This window comes from Arctopsyche grandis, chromosome 8 (genome assembly GCF_051622035.1).
Source record: "Arctopsyche grandis isolate Sample6627 chromosome 8, ASM5162203v2, whole genome shotgun sequence".
NCBI lineage: Eukaryota > Metazoa > Arthropoda > Insecta > Trichoptera > Hydropsychidae > Arctopsyche > Arctopsyche grandis.
In genome coordinates this window covers 18,647,457-18,668,179 of record NC_135362.1, presented here as the reverse complement: position 1 = coordinate 18,668,179, position 20,723 = coordinate 18,647,457, and the positions used below count along the sequence as shown (strand labels likewise).

The following is a 20,723-nucleotide window of genomic DNA, read 5'->3' as shown; positions in this document are numbered from 1 at the left end:
ACGCGAAATTTCGCGTTTAACCTTTTTGCCGCAATTTAAACAAACGTTCCCATTTGCCTTTCAAACAAACAAAATAAAAACACGTACTTATTAATATTACAATGCGCATCGAAAAAGAGAAAGAGAACCGCTGAAAGCCTGCCACTCCCCACCACACACCCCCGGCCACCCCCTCGACGCCCCACCCGCCGTTTCAAAAACGATCGCAAATAACAAACAAGCGCCAAAAGAAACCGTCGAGGGGAAGTTAGAGGCGGCGGCGGTGGAGAGAAGGAATACGGGACGAATCACGAGGAATCAAGAATACAACGAAAATAAATGTAACGAAAACGCAAACGTAACCGTCGAATATTCCTCTCATTTTATTAATGAATTACAGAAGAAAGGATTAAATTCGCAAAAGTCGGACCCTTTGATCGCCTCTCAAAAGCTATCCATACCTGTAATTAAAGCGGAGCCTCCTAAAATTACCGAATGGCGAGAGGCCCTCTCCGGCCGAAGCTATAAACCCTTATAGGGATCCAAACAATCCCCAACCAATATCAATAACAATGTCGGGGCCACACAAGAAAAACTCAACTTTGCTAACCCGGAGGCCCAAGGAAAAACAACGAATATTCCGAAACAAGCATTCGGTTCGGTAAATCGGGAACGCGTACAATAACATTCCATTAAAAAGGATTCCCTATATACAGATTCTCATTATACGTGTACGAATATCGTTACAAAATCATAATTTTAATGAAAATACAACCTAGCGAGGTGCACTGCATTCATTATTTTCAAATCATTGTATAAAATGTAATTAGCGTCGGCAAGATCCATGTACAATTGGTGTGAGTCGCATAGAAAGTATCTTGACGGTATTCAATACTTAAGGGGTTAAAAAGGGGCTAATAATCAAGACTTCCGTTATGACGGCGGCAGGTAGGTTAAACTTTCCGTGAGAGATGAAAAGAAAATAAACTTGACTTTTCCGACGAGCCGGTCTTAAAGCTTAGCCCGCGGCCGTTATTTTTTGGGGAGCAGGGGGAAACTTCAGGTAAGAGAACCAATGCCAGAGGACCGTGTCGCCCTCCCTCCCCCCTTAAATCATTTCGTCGCTGGCGGGGGGGGGGGGGTTACGAGGCGAGTGAAGGGAGGTACATGAGGAGGTAGAGAAGCCTTCGAGGAGCAACTCGTTATGGCCGTGTCTTGCGGTCGCGCTCAAACTTTTTTCCCGGCGAAACTTTCCCGGGAAGCCTTTCTCGTTTTTCCGGCAAACAATGTGAACGGTGTTTTTCGAATCGAAGCCTTCTTGCTGAGAGAAAAAGAGAAAGACTCGAAGGTGTGTTATTAAATACGAAAAATACAGGGCTTTTTTCGACGGTACGGTACATGCACCCATTAAAAAGTATAAAAGCTCGTTATTTTTCTTCGCATTAAAGCTACGATTTTATTCGCCAGCTTCCTATTACGTGATCGAAGATCGTTACGAATGTATTCTTTTACGGAAAATAGCTGCATATATCTACGTGTGTACAGGAAAAGATATTGTATCCAAGAACGATGCTGTGACATTGACGAAGCGTCTTCGGATCGGCTGACCGGAGAACCGCCTATTTTACGGTTTGGCGCCTCCGACACTATCGCCAACAGGCAGGCAAACGGCGCCCCCGACTGGGGCATAGTCCCCGCCTTTACAGACTAAAGCAAAGTCATGTCGTAATTTATCACAACGTCCTTACATTGACGCGAAAAAATAAATTCAATTTCGAAGATCAATTAATGAAAAAATTAAACAAGTAGGTACTAAGTTTTTTCCTATACAACGCAATATTTATTAGATGAATTTTAATATCAATATAATGAGTATAAACATAAATATGTATAAGTTGTTTACTTGCCATATTACGTAATCCGACTATACGCATTCTTGTATTTATGCGTAGGCATAATTTATAAAAAAAATAAATGCAAATATCTTTATTTCATTGGCTATTTTAGTATTTTTGATGTTGCAAAATTGTAGAAGAAAAATCTATATGCATCTTCTAAGGAACCAGTTAAAAAAAATGTAAATTTTCATAATAAAATATTATATTCATAAATATTGCGTCTTAGGATGTGATATGTTTTATTAAAATATAATCTACCTTGTATCACAAACGAAAAATAATCCACAATAGCATCAACAGAGGAAAACTTTCATATGATCAAAGGTCTAATCTCAAGAGATATCAGAGGCGACACGAGTCTTAAGGCCGCATTACTCCCGTGCCCGATGGCCAACAACAGACACAAAAAATTTCCTTTGATGGGTCATAACAAAAGAAAACGTGTTCCGGAAATATAATCAAGAAAAAAATAAAAATTAAATTGATACTATTACACATTCATTACATTGTTCATTCATTCTCGACGCACTTGTGAATCTCTTATCAACCCAACACAGACTAAACTATGGAATTTCAAGTAAATTATGGGAACGAGTCCAGTAATGAAGACATCCGATTTTTTACGGGGGATCTATCTAAAGAAAGGAGAAGGTGGAGGTGAACTTCAAAGCAACACAACTCGAAATAGACGAGGGAAAGAAAAAAGGTGAGAATAAAAATGGGTATCTTTATGTGCTTTAAAAATACCGCGACTTAATGCGTATGAGGATGGGTCCACTAATGCGGGCAAATAAAGGCCTCTTAAAGGTATACCTACATGAAAATAATACATAAAAAAAACATCAACAATCTTAGCAACGGTGTGAGAAAAATTGGTATCGAACTTCAAAACGATAACGATTTGTAGAAAAAGTCCCATAAGACTCTTGTGCGACCGCCCTAAGCTTCCAATTCACCATGTTTCTAGAAAAGCTTTGAAACTCTTTATGTTTACAAGTGTATTATTCTCCTTAAGTAGCAAAACACAACAAAACGAAAATATGATACTGAGAATCATTTTCAATAGAAGCGAGCACACCATCAGGTAAGCACGTGTAAGACACAATAATACATACATATATATGCACATTAATACGTAAACAAAATTGCGGAAATGTGCACAAAGAAAAAACCCAAACGTCTACAACGAGAACAACACGCATCAAAATTAATTTACGCTGTTGACAAATGATATTCGGATTTATTCAAGCGTTAAAACCGTCGTCCATTATTTGAATTTACCCGAAATCAAAAATAAATAAAAACACCCATTTTTATTATTTTCGTCTGTGGGAATATTTGCACTTGAAGAACTATCGCACCTGTCTGCCAGGAGGGAAATGTATATTGACAGTTACTCGTGAAAATTGATGGAAAATGAATACACCTGAAGTGACGTAAACGAGCGACAAGAAACATAGATAATATTGTCGCCTATTAGTTCTACCAAATAAGTCACAACGGATATTCTCAAAAGTGTGCGCATTCACCAATAAAAATCGCTTTATTTATTACTAAAGACTAATATCATAATAGAAAAAAAGACATTTACCATCCGATCACACACATAAATATATATATGTATATGTACTTCGATAGACTCAATCCATGCAAGTAATATACATACATATGTAAATACTTATGTATGATAAAAATATAACAATTCATCACAAACGAATTCACAGATGTAAACTACATATATTAATAATATCATTCATACATATGTATTTACAATCAACTATAAATTAACACAATTTTCCACCCAAATTACGATAACTCTTATATGATAAATACATATGTACTATGTGATGTACACAAATTTGATTATATATTTTTTATATTATAAAATTAATTTATATACAAAATGCATTGTTTTTTTCAAAATTAGTCATTAAAAAATTTTATTGTGTATTACATACATATGAGCCGTTATATTTGAAAGTTTAGGAAATCCAATTTTCAGTTCCAACTGTTTCTGTTTGACTTAAGTCATAAATTTTAATTCGATATGTCCAGAATCTCGGAAAAGCAGAATAAACGTATTACAGGCCACCATTATTTTTAAATATTGTTAATTGCAATGAATAAAGGTGGAATTATGCCACTCAAATATAACGGCTCTTATGTATGTATGTAGGTATATATGTACACGTATTATCCAAATGTCTATTCTGTGTACATCGGATCGTTCGCTTCAATTATTTAGAGACGCTAAACCATTTTCGACGTATCCTTCATCACACACAAACGCCTCCGACGATCGATCTGTTATCGCCATTGTCGAATTACACACGTCTCGGTGAGCATTAACGATGAAAATTGACAATCAGTAATTATGATTATAAATAAACGCAAGGTCCACCGTGTCAACCGACCGGCGACGATGAGAAACACCATTGGTCCTCCATCGTTACGTAGAGCACGGGGTTTTGATAACTTGTCAATACGAATCACCTTCCGGCCGACGAGCAGAGGGCGAGCAAAACAAACGCCAGCCCAAGACGGGATGGGAATCGAGGGGAGAAAACACCCTTACGGATAGATATACATCGGGCAAGAAGAGCGCCGTACGCTCCGAAAATAAACTGTAGGTGCCTAAATATGTATGTACATACATACATACGTACGTGTGCACGCGATATTTAGTGGAAACTTTTCCGAAGGCAAAATTTTCTCATCAATTCCGAAAGACGCAAGTATTTATAAGTGCAAATGCGAACGTATGTACATACATGTGTATATGTATAATAGTAATAAAAATTGAGAATTTTTGTGTCGATGTTGTGTGTGAAAGCGTAACACGTGTTACCGCACTTTTCCGATCGCATCGGATGGCTGTAAAAGGGTGTGCGGAGATTATGGTGACACACGTGGAAACAAACACAAGGGGTTCGTTACACCGATAAATTGTTCAGATAAGTGCGGCCAGCTGTTGGGGTTTCCGCGCGATAATAACACTCGATGCCATCGTGATTTCACACGTGACGAAAAATTCATTCCTCATTATTTACGAAATAATTCTCACTTGCCATCGCGTTTATGCGATAACGATCAAATCATCTTTTTTAACGATAATTTTAAGTTTGAAGTCACTTTATTCGAACATTTAAAATAAAATCCCTGGTAGGTATAATATGTATGTATGTATGTTCGAAGGTTTTTATTTTATCTATGTACATAACATATGTACATACATATGTATACATATCTTAAGTATCGTGAAGTATTGTGAACAATAATTCATATTTTATTTTGTCCTTTTAACTTTTTTTAAACTCTTGATATTTATGTTTATAATATTTATAGTGAATATATTAAAATAATTACGAATAAAACCGAACAACTAGAAGTAGAGCTTTTATCTTATTGAAAATTCAAACCTAACGATTTGATTGATCGATAGAAAGGTTTAAGAGTTATATTTAATTTACAAAACCTACTATTTTACAATCTTTTTTTACTATTACCGTTACTTCGCAAAAAAACGTGGATTTTTATGCTTTCGGAAAATTTGGCCGTTCATAATGAGTTAATCAGATATTTTTTTCAAAGGTTCACTATTTTCGAATCTTTTTTTTTATTATGCATAAGCTTTTGGGCCTATATGTAATAAATGAAAATTGGAAATATGTTATAATTAGTCAAAATCATTATGAAATGTCGCACTTTTAATTATGCAGGGCAGTTCTATTGAACGTTTAAATTTAATTAAAAATCGAAGCCGTAGAATGTGAGAAAATTTAATGAATACGTGTTAAATAGAATGAAAATAAATTTTATAGAAAAATTGGATATAGCAATCACCACAGTTTCGGAAAATTTGATGTGATAATTTATACGGTCGAAGACAACTGTAAAGAAGCTGTATTCCAATTTTCGATTTATTATACCTATTTTGAATTTATAAAACATATTATTTTCATCGTTACGAAAAATACGCGGACTCTCATAGACACTGTTCGGAAAATTCGGGCGGTACATAATGAGTTATGATAAAAAATAATTTCATTATTTAACCAGGGAGGCTCGCCAATATATTGATTATAATATTACAATAACTCGATCAAGAATACTGATTTATAAAAATAAAGCATAAAAATTCCCAACGTTTAAATACTCGTAATTATACTTCGTATTATGTATGATAAATTTTAAAAAAATCAAGTACAGATGAATGATTTACAATTCGTTTATGTGCTCTTACCGTGATTTCAATTATTTATTAAAATGAGTTGACTCTATAAATTTTTGTTTTTTTTTTTAAACATTCCAACACGAAAATAATATCCTCGAACACAGATAACATTATGAACATTTTTCATTTGTACATATTTCCGATAGCAATACCTGGGCAAAACTTGTGTGCGAGTGAGTGCATACAGTCATACAAAGTGTGTGGGAGAACATAATAAGATCCATAAGGATGCGCGAGTAGACCCCCGAAACAAATTATTATTGGACGAGGACACAACTAGAAAAGTTTACAACGTCACACGACGCGAAAATATCGATTGATGCGAAAAACGATGCGAAACGCGATAGGTCCGACGACAGCCCTCTAAAATGCAGGGTGCAAAACGGCGCAAGGGACGTCGCCGGCATTAATTGCGGTCTAGGGGTACATATTGTTCGGAATTCATTTCGATTGATTACGGGCCATTGAGTGGTGGAGGACGCCCTCGCCCCTAGCGACGCCATTTATTAGTTTACGGTATGATTAATGACAGCGTTGTTTGTTCGGACCCGCGATTGGTATGCTAATACTAGCTGGCGCCTTTCTCTGTCAACACTACGCCCAACAACACATCCCTCCTCTTTCCTGATCCACGTTCCTTTTTTAATTCGGCAGGTAGGCAAAAAAATTACAATATCAATATTTCGAATTGTATAAATGCAGAATTTATCCGATTTAGTTAATAAGAACGTGGTAAGTATAGGGCTGCCATATTTATTGATATCCAGACTGGGACAATTTAATTGTATACCCCCCCCCCCCCCCCCCTCTCCCCAGGCACAGATATTACAAGAATGATAAAAAAAACTTTTTAAAAAGCGTAAACTTAACAAATTACATTTAAGGTCCTACCTTTTGTAAACTAGTATTTCCTATCTTTTTGTTCCAGTTTATTTTGTTATTTTAATATTAAATGAAATTAATTACATATTGCCAAAAGATTGAAAAAATTTGATTTTCTCCATCTCGCTTTTCTTACTTTTTTAACCATGGATGTGGATCTACGGTGAGATTCAGATTCGTGGATTTTTTTGCAATTTCATAACTGCGGGGGGGTCGATATTTCTAAACAATGAAAGGTCAATAAGCAGCTATCGAAAACCGGGACATTTGGCTGTCCCGAAAGATCCCTTCGGGTAAGTAGTATGTATGTAGATCAGTCAGTAGATACAGTGGGTGTTATTTTTTTTTGCCCATCCTCCTTTGACAGCTCATTCAGAATTCGAATATTCTGCATTTGTACAATTCGAAATATCGATATGCACCCTTTTATCAGATTCTCAACAAGAAAATCGCGCACACATATGTACATGTCTTCAAAACACAAAAGTGACAAATCCGTTACGTAAAATTTACAATATTTTTTAGTGGAATAGAATGAGTTTTGAAATTTTAAATCGTCATCATACATTAAGGATTATTTATAAATAACGCTATAACCGAGTGGTAATTTAACATATGCACATACATATGTACGTATGTACATTCAATCCGTTTGTATGTAACGTAAGAAAAAGAAAAAAATAAAGAAAAATATGAAAATGTGAAACACGTGATTAATGATAACGTGTTTTCATATACATGTGTGTTTGTATTTTCCTATCTATTGAATTCTTTTTATTGAACCAATCAACCCCCCAATGTCATACTAAGGTTTGACTGCATCCTCCTTTAGTTCAGTTTCAGTTTTCCAAACATGCCCAGGACCATGGAGAGCGACCCCAGGCCCTTGGAAAATAATCATTTTGGGCCTGATGACTAGAGGTAGGACCGGAAGCGTGCCGTTTATTGTTCAATTGTTGTAAATGCTTTGTAAAAAAGGTTCGGCAAAACTTTAACAATGCATTTACAACATTTGAACAATAAACGGCCCCCTCAGGGTCCGGGGTTTACCGATGACTAACAAAAAAAAAACTGTTCATAAATCAGCATTTTCAGCACAAAGTTTTCGCGTGAAATTTACCATGCTTACAAAAACAAAGTTCCTTTATTCGAAAATGTTCAATAAATAAGCCTTTATTCGAAATGTTCAATAATTAAGAAAAGGGTTTTAGCAAATGAATCATTCGAGTTAATATATTTTAACCATTATTTTTCATATTTTCCTCCCAAATCAAAATTTTTAAAAAAGCTTTTTTCAATACAACAAAAAAAATATTTTGTAATTGCACAATTCCCATACCGAAAAAAATGTATTAAAAAAATAATTAACGTAATAAACCCAAAATTATGACGAAAGAAAAAAATAGCACCACCTATGAATCACCGAGAAAAGTTATTACGTGTCACTAGGTGTACATATTATTCGTGGTTTTGGAACTGGGAAAAATATTCCATTCTGTAACACACATTGAAATGAAACTTTCAACCAAAAGATCTATCTATAAACTGTCATCAATTGTTGTAAATTTTTATCTATAGAAACAGGTAGAAACTTAAAATAAAATTTAAACAAATTTATACTCACAAATAACAACATTATAAAAAAAGCAGCAAAATATGAAGTCCTAGCCATCCACATAGAAACAAATCGATAATGTTCTCCTGTGACGACATTTCTGAAAAAAATATTTGAAATTTACTAATGCGTAGCTAATTCAAATAAATTATGAATATTTCATATATAAAATAATTCAAGCCATAGCAAAAACCCCATTTTAACAAGCGGAAAATAGTGTTTATTTTTTTAATGAAATGCTGACCTTAAGTATCCCTTGTTTTCTTCATTTTCTGCTAACGTTTTTATAGAGGCCATTAATAAATCATCATAGCCAAGAAACTCGTCTAACACGTATCTAGAAAATGTATCACCAAAACATTTGTCGACATTTGGATCCAATGTGACTATTTTGACTGGAATGTTTAGTCTTTGACGTGCAGCTGGAGATAAACGTAAAAATCCATATTCCATAGAATATTCAACGATGTATTCGTCATCGGGCCAAACTGAAAAACAAATAATAATAAAAATTGTAAATAAAATACAAGAAAAATTCTATTCCGTGTATTGACAAAAATAAATTGATTTAAAATGGTTCATTTGTCATGTCTTGACTATCGGAAAACACAAATTATTCACACACTAACTCTTACCTCTCACGATAATGATTCAAAACCTTGCAAAGTAAATTGACTCAGTGTACATAAATGGGTTTAAAATTGATTTCACGTCCGCATATAACGTTATCAAGTTGAATAAAACCACGTAATAATATGTAGTATGTATATGATAATAAAAAGACCATTTTCATGCATTCACCTAAATACATACATCTTAATATATAGTTTCGAAAGAGACTTTGTATGTATGTTTGTAAGTATTTTTGGTTGGGAGCATCGAAAACAAAACAAAGTTTCTATGACGACGATTCGATATATTTTTTTATCGATTCAAATAAATTTAATAAAAAAACAAATGAATATTTACTATTAGATTCGCCATGTTTAAGCTGTTTATATTACAAATACTGAGCGAAGCCAGGTAAAACAACTAGTTATCTATATATATATATAAATCAATGTTTGTCTGTCACGTATGCGTGCCTATACCATTCAACCGATTGCGATGAAACTTAAAGGAGTTATTGTGTGTATGCCCACGATAGTTTCTGTAAAAAAAATCGCCCAAAAATGGGATTAGAAACGGGAAAAACGGAAATGAATGGCATTGCAACGCAATAATTTCAAATGTGTTCGCTGTCTGCATTTTTCCGCTGTTAAACGCTGGATAAGTCAGATTACCACGACTTTAACTCGGGAACGGGAACGGGAAATGCATACGTTATTGTGGCATTGCAACGCATGCCGGGTTCAGCTAGTATATTATAAATACTAAATACATTATAATGGCCAAATGCACATACATACATATCATTTGCATATGCAAAATTGCATCACAAGCATCATCTCAAACACTATACAAATTCTTACCTGCCTCATGCAAGTTTTTGCCCATTGGCAGTTCTTATTAATCTATGAACTTCTTAAATAGATGACAGCATTCAATAAATGACACTTCATATTGAATTCAGACTTTTAAGCTTTATTTCTAATCGTCGTTTGGTTGGCTTATTGATGTCCATTTTTAATATGCGAAAATTCCATATTCACTTGTTTAATTAAAAAACTTATTTTTTTTATTTCAATTTATGAAATAAAACTAGTGGCCTGTGTGCACATACTTGTGCACTCGGTAAAATAGTGCAATTAGAATCAACGGAATTAATAATTTAACCCTTAAGAGTGCTAACGTCTTTTTGTCGAAAATTTCGCCAACATTTCCAACTAAAACTATTTAGAAATCCCATAGAAAGCAGGTATAAAAATTGTAGCTAATACATAAAAACCCTAAATCACTTCTTCTTATTTTTTATTCCTCTCCTCGTAGGAGGTTGGATATCATAACATATATCTTCTCTCTATCCGTGGTTGCCCTGAAAAGTGTTGTGGAGTCACATTGGTACCATCCACGGAGATTGCCCATCCATGAGATGCGTCTTCTACCAACGCTTCTTTTCCCTTGTGCTTTCCCCTGCAATATGAGCGGTATGATTTCATATTTCGGATTTCTCATCACATGACCCAGGTATTCGAGTTTTCTGCGCTTCACGACGCTTAATAATTCTCGTTTTCTTTTCATTCGTTTCAACACTTCTTCATTTCGGACTCTGTCCACCCAGGGGATCCTCAATCCTAAATCACTACCCTAGATAAATTTCGAGTTTTGTAAATGTATGTTTAGACCCTCTAATATATCTTGCAACAATCTAATATATAATACCGAAAGAGACTTTGTATGTAAGTATGTATATATGTAAGTATCTTTGGTTAAAAACAAAGTTTCTATGACAACAATTCAATTGGTTGAATATATTTTTTCGATTTAAATAAATTTAATAAAAAAACAAATAAATATTTACTATTAGATTCGCCATGTTTAAGCTGTTTATATAACAAATACTGAGAGAAGTTGGGTAAAACAACTAGTATAAAATAAACAAAAGAAGTCTATTAATGAATGTATTTTTCCAAAACCAGTTCCATCTTCTTCATTGTTGTTGAAATGTAATGCTCATAATCTAAATGCCAAGCCACAATCTAAAATACTCGGCAGTTAGGGATTTCCATTGAGAAATTCTGCTATGGTTATAAATTCAGAAATTCCGGTGTAAACCAGTCTTTATAAACATTGACACGGATTACACGACCATTGTTCAATGCATTTTTTACTTAATCTATGTACGTACTAACAATGCGAATTTTCATGATCTAGAAAAAATGTGTGGCTGTGTGTGTGTCTGGGTATTTTGGGCACTTTTAGTCCTATCGAACTGAAACTTAGTATCGGTTACTAAAATTCTTATCGATATGAAGAAAATTTTTTTCAAATTTTTAAGTTGACCGGAAATGGTACCTCCCCTTAAAGGTCTCCTCTTTTTTTTTAAGTTTTTAATTCAATTATTTCCCAAACGACTAATTGATTTGAAAAAATACTTTGTTCTTGATATAAAATAAAGTAAAAATGGGCTCTCTTTAAAGGAACATGTTATTGTATCGACATGTACATAAATTCATACGGAAATGCATTCAGTATCAATTAGTTACAGTCCATATTGAGTGCACTATAGCCCTTTACGTAAAAAACATCTTTGTTCGTTTATCTGTTGATGGTATTAGGGATTTAAGTACGTATTTAGTTTTTGTACCAAAAAACTTCGACAAAACCGAGTCCATTGTCTAGTCATTTCTGTTTATTTAGAACAATTAGTGTACTACATAAAACCCTTTATGCTGAATACATCTTTGTCCGTGATCGCAGAGTTTGTTTATGAAAGTATCGAATGAGTATTTAATTCTTAAACCTACCCGGAAATATTAGTCAATTGTTGTTATAAACCGGACACTTGTTTGTCTATTTTTGTTAATTGTTTACTAATTAAGTTTAAAACTGAATTATTAAACAATAAAAGCTTGAAATCCTTAATGTAATTTGTATTTTCTATAATCTTATTATTCCGACAAGTTCTGCTATATTTTTTTGCAAATATGGGATACACTGTTATCGATCACTGTCAAGCGTCGTCCGAGGGTCGTCGAATTGCTATATATCACCGTCAAGTTAGTATAAACAATTCTATAGAATTTCAACGAGACCGCTCCGATCCCGCACGATCCCGTAAGATCCGGCGTATCATACCGGGTATGACCCTAAATTTTGTGTGTGTTTAAAACTATCTAAAAAAAATATCCCGCGTACAGCATACCGCTCCCTCGCTGTGTGATCGCGCCCTTACTCTTGTTCAATTTTTCTTCCACTATTTTTTTCGACCCCTTAAAGACGCGTGCTATTATTGTATTAATGTTATGAAAATAAAAAGTCGGATTTTTTCCTCTGACAAAGGTCAAAAATGATGTGACCACCATTCTGTCCACACCCCTGAACGTATCAAGCTGAAAATTTATATTTGTATTCTTTATGTACTAACTTAGAGCTGATAGGGTTTTGGTCAGAATTCGTAAACCGGAAGTAGTATTTTTTTTTTTTAAATAATATTTCATTATTTTATTTTGACCTTTTAAATTATTTTAATCTTCTTGATATTTATTGTATATAATACTGATAGTGATATTATGTAAGTAATAAAAAAATTTGAACAAAATCCGACAGCCGGAAGTAGAACTTTTGCATTGTGCAAGTTTCCATACATTTGCGCTCAATTTGTATCGAAAATGCTGTCATAGCTATTAGTATTTCATAATGCTGCCGGTATGTGTGAATGTGTCTGTACGGTTCAATATCGAATTTTGTGTCCTCCTTATATTCCGATATATAGTCACATCCGATTTTTTTTCAATGCTACCTGAAAAGGCTTAGCGAGTAGTATTCTTGTTTACTTTGTACATGCTCAAAATACAACGCCAATCAGCGTTTTTCGGGCCCATGGACTTGTTGGTAAAATGCCGATAAGCGTTGGTCTGCATTCAAAGGGTTAAAATTAAATTAATTATTTTGGAAAAAAAATTGTATTTTAAATTTATTCTTTTGTTTATGTCGGCCGATCATGTGAACAAATTGACGTGCGCAAATCCCACACTATGCTGCGTCTCTTTCCACGATAAACGATTCCATGGGGAGAAAGAGAGACGGAGCATGGTGCGTGAGTACTTTGTACACACTCACCATGCTCCGTCTCTTTCCATGATATACGATTCCAAACGGAGAAAGAGAGACGGAGCATGTTAACGACATTCACACGACATGCATGACATGCATGCAACGACATGCACGTGGACACGTTTTAGACAATTATTATATACGATAGCTGAATTAACCTCAGGTCAACCTTCCAACGTTTATTTTCAACCAAAAACTCCTTCGCTATCTTGGAATTATGTGACCATCCATTTTGCCTCGTATCATCAATCATAATTGACTTTATTATTGTGCATAAAAGTTGATCACTACATAAATCAAATGGATTGAATTTAAAAATTAAACTATTGAATACTAAAAGCACTGCCCAATACATTCAGTGAACTTAATATTTATGAGGACCAACTTAAATAGAGAATGGATTATATCTGGTATAATCTATTAATTTAAATAAGCTCTACAAACATATGTATATATGTATCTAGTCCTTTCTTCCAGTCCACAATCTAATTTTCATTAACATTGAGTATTCTTTTTTAGTGTTTCATTAAACATCCTTTTAGTGTTTCATTATACATCCTTGTAATTCAAGAGTATACTTATTTATTGCAAATATGTTTCAATTTAAAGAATGATACCTGCTGAAGTTTGTTTTTCAGATTTTGATTCATCCTCATTCTCTTCTGATGACTCAGTTAGATCATTATAAATCAATTGTTTATCGGCGTTAATTGTTTCATTGGATAATTTAGTTTCCACAATAGTTTCCTAAAATAAATTATAATAAAACCAGTTATTAAATGTTTGTAATATTAAATGGATTACTAACCATATATACATATATTTAAATCTATAATTACTTCTTGAACACTGTGCGATTCATCTATAGGACCACTAATAGGCGATTCCAGTTGATTGCTATCTTGTAAGATATCTGAGTAAGTAGCGTCCACAAGATAAATTGTACTATTGTCAGCTTCATATTTTGTCGCATAAGTTATATTTGATGAAATATCGTTGATTGTTTCATCATCTGCATAACTTTCGTCTCTACCAGACGACTCAATATTTATAAAAGACGAAATAAAACTGTAAAGATGCAATTTATCACTTTTAAACTATTTATTATGGAATTTTAAAAGTAGATGAAAGTTTTCATATCAAAACAAATTTTACCCTTCTTTGGAAAGCATTCCTAGCATTGTAGAAACTTCCTCTTTGTCTTGCCTCAATCTACTTTCTTTTGCATAGCTCTGCTCTACGTTGTAATCTTTCGACGGATTCTTCAAAATCTCCACCCTCAAAATGCCATCTCTGGGCCATGTGTATTTTACGTGGTCCAAACACGTCGTTGGCGATCTCGAAAATGCTATGTGTATATATGCTAGTACAAAAAAGGCCGAAATAGCTTTTAATAAAATGACAAATTCTAAAAATCTTCTCATAGGCCTGGGGAAGGCTTTCGCGTACGCTAGGGCCACTTTAAAAAATAGGGCATGAAAAAGTCTGTCTCTAACATTAAACAACGGATTTTGATTATTATTATTTCTAGGTCTGTTAATAGTATTGATAATGGCGCCGCCAGGCAGCACATTGTTTTCGGGATTGATGCCGTGCGGCATATTGTTATTGGGCGGAACTTCCGGGCCGACTGGCCCTGCATGATTTCCAGCTGACATTGTCTTTCTCTGCAACCAAACTGACCATCGAACAACATCAACCAAAAGGTCGATACATACCGACACGGTCCTATGTTTATTCAAATAACTACCTAAAACAAAAACACACAAAAGTTAATAAATTCAGACCAACATTCAGTGCAAGAATTTCAAGCAAGCAATTCAATTCAATTCACAGGGAAAATACTAAATTTAAAGAATATCTTAAAATATTTATCGTATCATCTGACAGATACTCAATACAAATGTGAATCACAAATTATCGAGGTATTTAAAATTTTATTTTGTTAGTTCATAAATGGCTCATATACTAAAATGGTATGAACGAGCAACTGATAATAAAATCGATATTTATTCTGCGATAGGCATTGACAACACATAACCTCAACCATATGTCAAATGTCAACAACAAATTTGCACACTACACAATATTCACTCCGGCAAATCGACGTGGATTAAGAAATAAATTAAAAAAATAGAGAAATATGTCAAGATAATGGCCGAATCTGATAAGTATTTGGGGATTATATTAACAAGATTAGCTGACTTGATTCGAGACGACATCTTACCTGTGGTCGATGCGAATGTAATGGAAACATTAAATACACGTCATAGAAGTATTATTTGTACAAATTGTGAGGAATTGTGACCGTTGTGATGGTGTTGTGATCTGTTATTTGTAGATGACGAGCGACATTAGACGATATAGGTCGACAGCGGTCGGCCGCTGCAGCAGCGAGTGACTTTACCGACATCAGCTGGATGGGTGGCCATCGCCAAACACTTTCGCTTTTCTTTGCATATATTGCAAATTATTATATTTATCCCTGTGATTTACACTTTTATTCCTTCTATTATTTGCAAACGCGAAATATACCGGAATGAATTCAATTTTATATTTTAAAATAGCATATAAAATTTTGAATTTAAAATAATTATATCCTTTTTACCCTTATATATTTTACTTCATCTATGTACGTATTAAGGTCTGTTCATACTTAGTCGGCACGTACCGAATTCAGCAGGTATCCGACCGTACGAAAAGTATCCTTTGGTACATTTTGTATGTGTATGTTCATTTCAACCGTCACGTTTACGCCACGGCAGGCTTACAGCAGTACCTGACATTTCCTGTTCATACCTTACAGCAACATCCGTCAACGTATCGTATCCGTTTTTTTGGCCATCGTGGAAATATACACGCGAATTACGTGCCATGAGTCTGCCGCTTTGCTGTTCTGGACCAATTATCGATAGTGACAGTTGACAGCTGTTTAATCTTTCGACATGGTTTTGGCGCAAATATTTAAAAAAAATTTTTTTACGGAAATATTTAAAAAAAATTTGTCCATCATCCACAAGCTCCTTATACAGTGTCCAAAACTCTCCTTCGGTTTTTCTATTTTTTAACATGGGATGCACATCAAAACGCCTCCGTGCTTTTGTATTGCCACCTTGAGCTTCTTCTTCCAACAACAGCGCGATTATACATAATTTTTCGTTCGATAAACGTCGAAACATTTTTGCTGACTTGTATTCTGACGCGTAGCTACGAATGCACGTGTATGCATTCATATTGCAAGTACTCAACAATACGACGTAAGCAATATTGCGCCGTATCGTCATGGCCTCTAATGTATAAGTAAGCCGATTTTGCCTTGCACTCAGCCAAATTGCTGTAAACGTGACGTGACCGCGACGTGTAGGTAGATATGAATAGAAATGTAATAAAATGACATATTTGAAACGGAGTCGTGCAGTTCTGTTAAGTATGAACAGACCTTTACCCTTATATATTTTACTTTATCTATGTACGTAGTAACAATAGATGAAGTTTTGTGATCATGCGAAAATTCGAACTCTAGATTTTGACTGATTCGAACTAAGAATCAATCACTGATCGCGTTTTCATGCTCTAGAAAATATGTGTGTGTCTGTGTATTTTGGGGATTTTTTGAACACCGTTAGTCCTATCGAACTGAAACTTAGTATCGATTACTGAAATTCTTATCGATATAAATTATAAATTTTATACCCTAATATTTTTGAATATTTTTACCTAAACCAGAAATAGTACTTTTACTCTAGAGAATCGAGGTTTTTTTCTCAGAAACCTTATTGTTTATTGAACTGAAATTTCATATCTAGAAGTTTATGTTTAATACCAAGATTTGTATAAAATTTGGTAAGCATCCATAAGCCGGAAGTAGCAGTTTACTCCTGTTCGATTTTTCTTCCACTATTTTTTTCGACCCTTTATACATGTGTGATCTTCACAAAAAAATTCAAGTATAATTCTTGTATCAATGTTATGAAAATAAAAAAAAAATCACAAAATTTAATAAACCGGAAGTGGGATTTTTTCCTCTTTGAAAGGTCAAAAATTTTGTGGCCACTATATTTGTATTCTTTATGAACCTAATTAGAGCTGATAAGGTTTTGGTCAGAATTCGTAAACCGGAAGTAGTATTTTTTTTTTCTTTTATTATTATTTTTTTTTTTTTTTGAGCTTATAAATTATTTTTAGTTGGTCATATCCTAATTTTTTTCATTTTCAAGGTAATATTTATTCTCTACAGACGTATTTTAAATAAGAACCCATCTGTGCCACCAGAAAAATTGAAATAACAATGCCATTTTCAAAAAAAAGACAAAAACTACAACAAGATGCAATTTTTTTTAAATCTGTAATACATGTAACACAGAAAGATTTTGAATTCTTATATTTAAAATATATAGGTATGTATGTACTCATTTACAGTAAACGGATTATTGCGCAAATTGTGTTCGTGCGCACGACAATTGTTGCCACAAAAATCGCGAATACGGAATATCTGGCACTCGAGTTCTCGTTAGCACAATAATGATGGAGTTTTTGGGTGCCACCTGTTCCGTGATCGAGATTTTATTGACGTGCGCTTAAGGCTTTTTGTAGAATTAATACCGAACCCGTATTTATTAGTTAGTCTCACGTTTCGCGCTCAAATACCAATGATTACGCTTCGCTGCGACATCAAGCTCCGACTATATGTCAACAGATGTCTCAAATGTTAAAACCATTCTCGCGCGTTCCTGACGTTTATAAATGCGTCTCAGTACGTTAATAAGCATTTTTTTACATATTTAATAATTGTGGCATCCATGAATCTCCATCCATGAAAAATCCAACCGATACAACGAATGTGTGGTTCTGCCAAATGAGAAAATAAGCGGAGACGAGAAACGAACAGGGACTTTATGGACTTGAACATATCTTCGTTTTCGTTATACGGCTAGAATTATTTTGAAAATTATATGATACTGCGCCATTGAAAATTATATGATACTACATTCGAAACATGACGCTAATGTGAGCGCGATACACTATGTCGCAGGAAAGCGTAATCATTGGGTTTCGATCGCGAAACCTGAGCCTAACTTATGAACAAGTACCAAAATATGCTATTTTATATGATAAATTTATTATTAGAGAAATTATTTTTAAAAGCAATAATAAGGCTGTGGCCGCACTGGTAAGGCGATGACGATACTACGGCGATTTTATTATGGTCGCCTTACCTAGCCAATGCTGCCAGCCATTACGATGTAGTGGCGATTCACTGGTTTATCGCTACTAATGTACGGAAAAATATTTATTCGTGACGCCCATCATCGCTTTACCGGCCACGGCCTAGACATTGGAACACGTAAGTCGATAGCCATATTTAGGTTATTTTTTCTGATGGACCCTCTTGATGTTGGCCAGTGCCAGTTTTAGGGGGGGGGCTGGGTCGGGCGGCGCCCGAGGGCGCCACACGATACGCCAAAGGCACTTTAAAATTTAAAATTAGAGCACCAAAAGTCATTCAAAATTTTAGATAAGAGCGCCAAAAGCGAAAGTTTTTTCTAAGGGTGTTTAGAAAAAATTGCCCGGGGGTGCCATCGGGTGTAAGGCTGGCACTGATGTTGGCCTAGCGTGTAGGGCCTACACTGTAGACAGTATGAATCCCGCTCTAACCCACGCAACTACTTACTACTCGCGGGGCCAACGTGTATTAGATTTAAAAGTTTGATAGGAACCCTATATGAGAATATTGACAAAGGTGTTGTATTCTCGATGATTCTTATATAAAACTAATGGTAATATATCAATTAATTTACATATAATACTAATGGTAATATGTATATGTACGATTCGCCAAAATGTTTCATTTTCATGCAAATGGCCAAAAACTATCGCACAATCAACGACTGTAGTATTTTCCCTATTTGCCAAAATTTCCAACCATGCCTTTGTATCTTGACATAAACTGATATTTATTTTATAATTTTATATTAAGTAATGGTGTTTCACGATGAAAATAAATCAGTGTAAAGTTTTTGAGGATTTTTCATTGGCAAATTTCATAACAAATTATATGGAATTGGAAAAAAATCGAAATTTGATTTCAAAAACTGGGAAACAACTAAAACATTTTTTAGTTTAAAAATGATATCTAATTGAAGATTTATATTAAATGTGCACTTCTTTGAATATTCACACACGAGTACATATAAATATTTACATATTATACTATAATGTTTATAAATCCAGTTATTATATTCGTTGTTATTATTATTATATTTAATATTCCACCTAAAAATATAGGCATAAACGTATCTTCGTATCCAATTCAAAATACTTTTTTATCTTAAATATGTATGTAATCTGTTTTCATGAAATGCTTTGTGTTTCAGGTGATTATATTGACTCTCACTCCTTGTAACTGTTGCGAGCTAAGTTTTGTAACTAAGAACAGTTAACAAAGACAATTTGTCTAATAAACACATCTCACCCTCTCCTTTTGAGGTCGCACAATGAGTTTCAACTACAAAGCTGATAAATATTCCTGCAAATTTCCCAAATATGAAGAAGTTAAGGCTACAATAATAACGTGCGCTCAAATTAATACAGTATCAACCAAACAAACTTATGCATTGTTCAACATCATATCTTATGACTTTGTACAATATTTATGTATGTATTATACATACATTTATCACTGCTTTTGTTGGAGTTAGTAGTTATATTATAGAGGGTGAATATATGTACATATGGCATTATGGATATATGTACATACATTCATACATATATGTATATGTGTGTATTTAAAATATTTTTCAAATGAAAGTATTCTATTTATAAACATTTTTAAATAAATATATGTTTTATGTCTCTTTTTATAAGCGGCTCTGAACAAAGTATAAGGCTTAACCTTTTAATCCATTCAAACTTAGAAGTAGATTTTGAACTTTGTTGCTAAAGTGCTGAATGTCTAACAACTCGTTTTGTATTCATCTCAATAATGCCTACTCTATAAACTTAAACAATAAAACGTACGTTTCTGCCAAGAAATATGGATGTTTTTATTTGTATTATTCAACTTCTTTTCATATTATAATTTACAATTTAAGCAATAAAAATTGACATCACCTCGATTTTTATGAGTATTATAAAGAATTGATGTAAATTTGTCGTTACGATTTTAAGTCATTATATTTTGCATGTATGTATGGTATGTTTGTATGAAAAAAATATACATGTTAAAATTTATTGTACCTCATTTTAAAGCCAAAATATGTACATACTACAAATATACATTGTATGTACATATTATATTAATGATTCGACTTGGCAATATAAATATTATGATGATATCTTATAATGCGCTTAACTTATACAGTTGTGTAGTATATACATAGTAGATATGTTATATTTCAGC

The 20,723-nt window shown here is 33.9% G+C and overlaps 1 protein-coding gene across 1 annotated transcript in view; it reads right to left on the bottom strand.

Moving 5' to 3' along the window:
* Positions 1-15,723, bottom strand: part of LOC143915728 (membralin) — a 104,146-nt gene extending 88,423 nt beyond the window's left edge. The window contains exons 1-6 of the mRNA XM_077436489.1: positions 15,552-15,723; positions 14,480-15,074; positions 14,164-14,392; positions 13,942-14,071; positions 8,853-9,096; positions 8,618-8,708 (exon numbers count right to left, since the gene is read on the bottom strand). Coding sequence (XP_077292615.1) covers positions 8,618-8,708; positions 8,853-9,096; positions 13,942-14,071; positions 14,164-14,392; positions 14,480-14,982 — 1,197 coding nt within the window. The 5' untranslated portion in view covers positions 14,983-15,074; positions 15,552-15,723. The remainder of the gene's footprint in view (positions 1-8,617; positions 8,709-8,852; positions 9,097-13,941; positions 14,072-14,163; positions 14,393-14,479; positions 15,075-15,551) is intronic.
* Between the last annotated feature and the right edge of the window lie 5,000 nt (positions 15,724-20,723).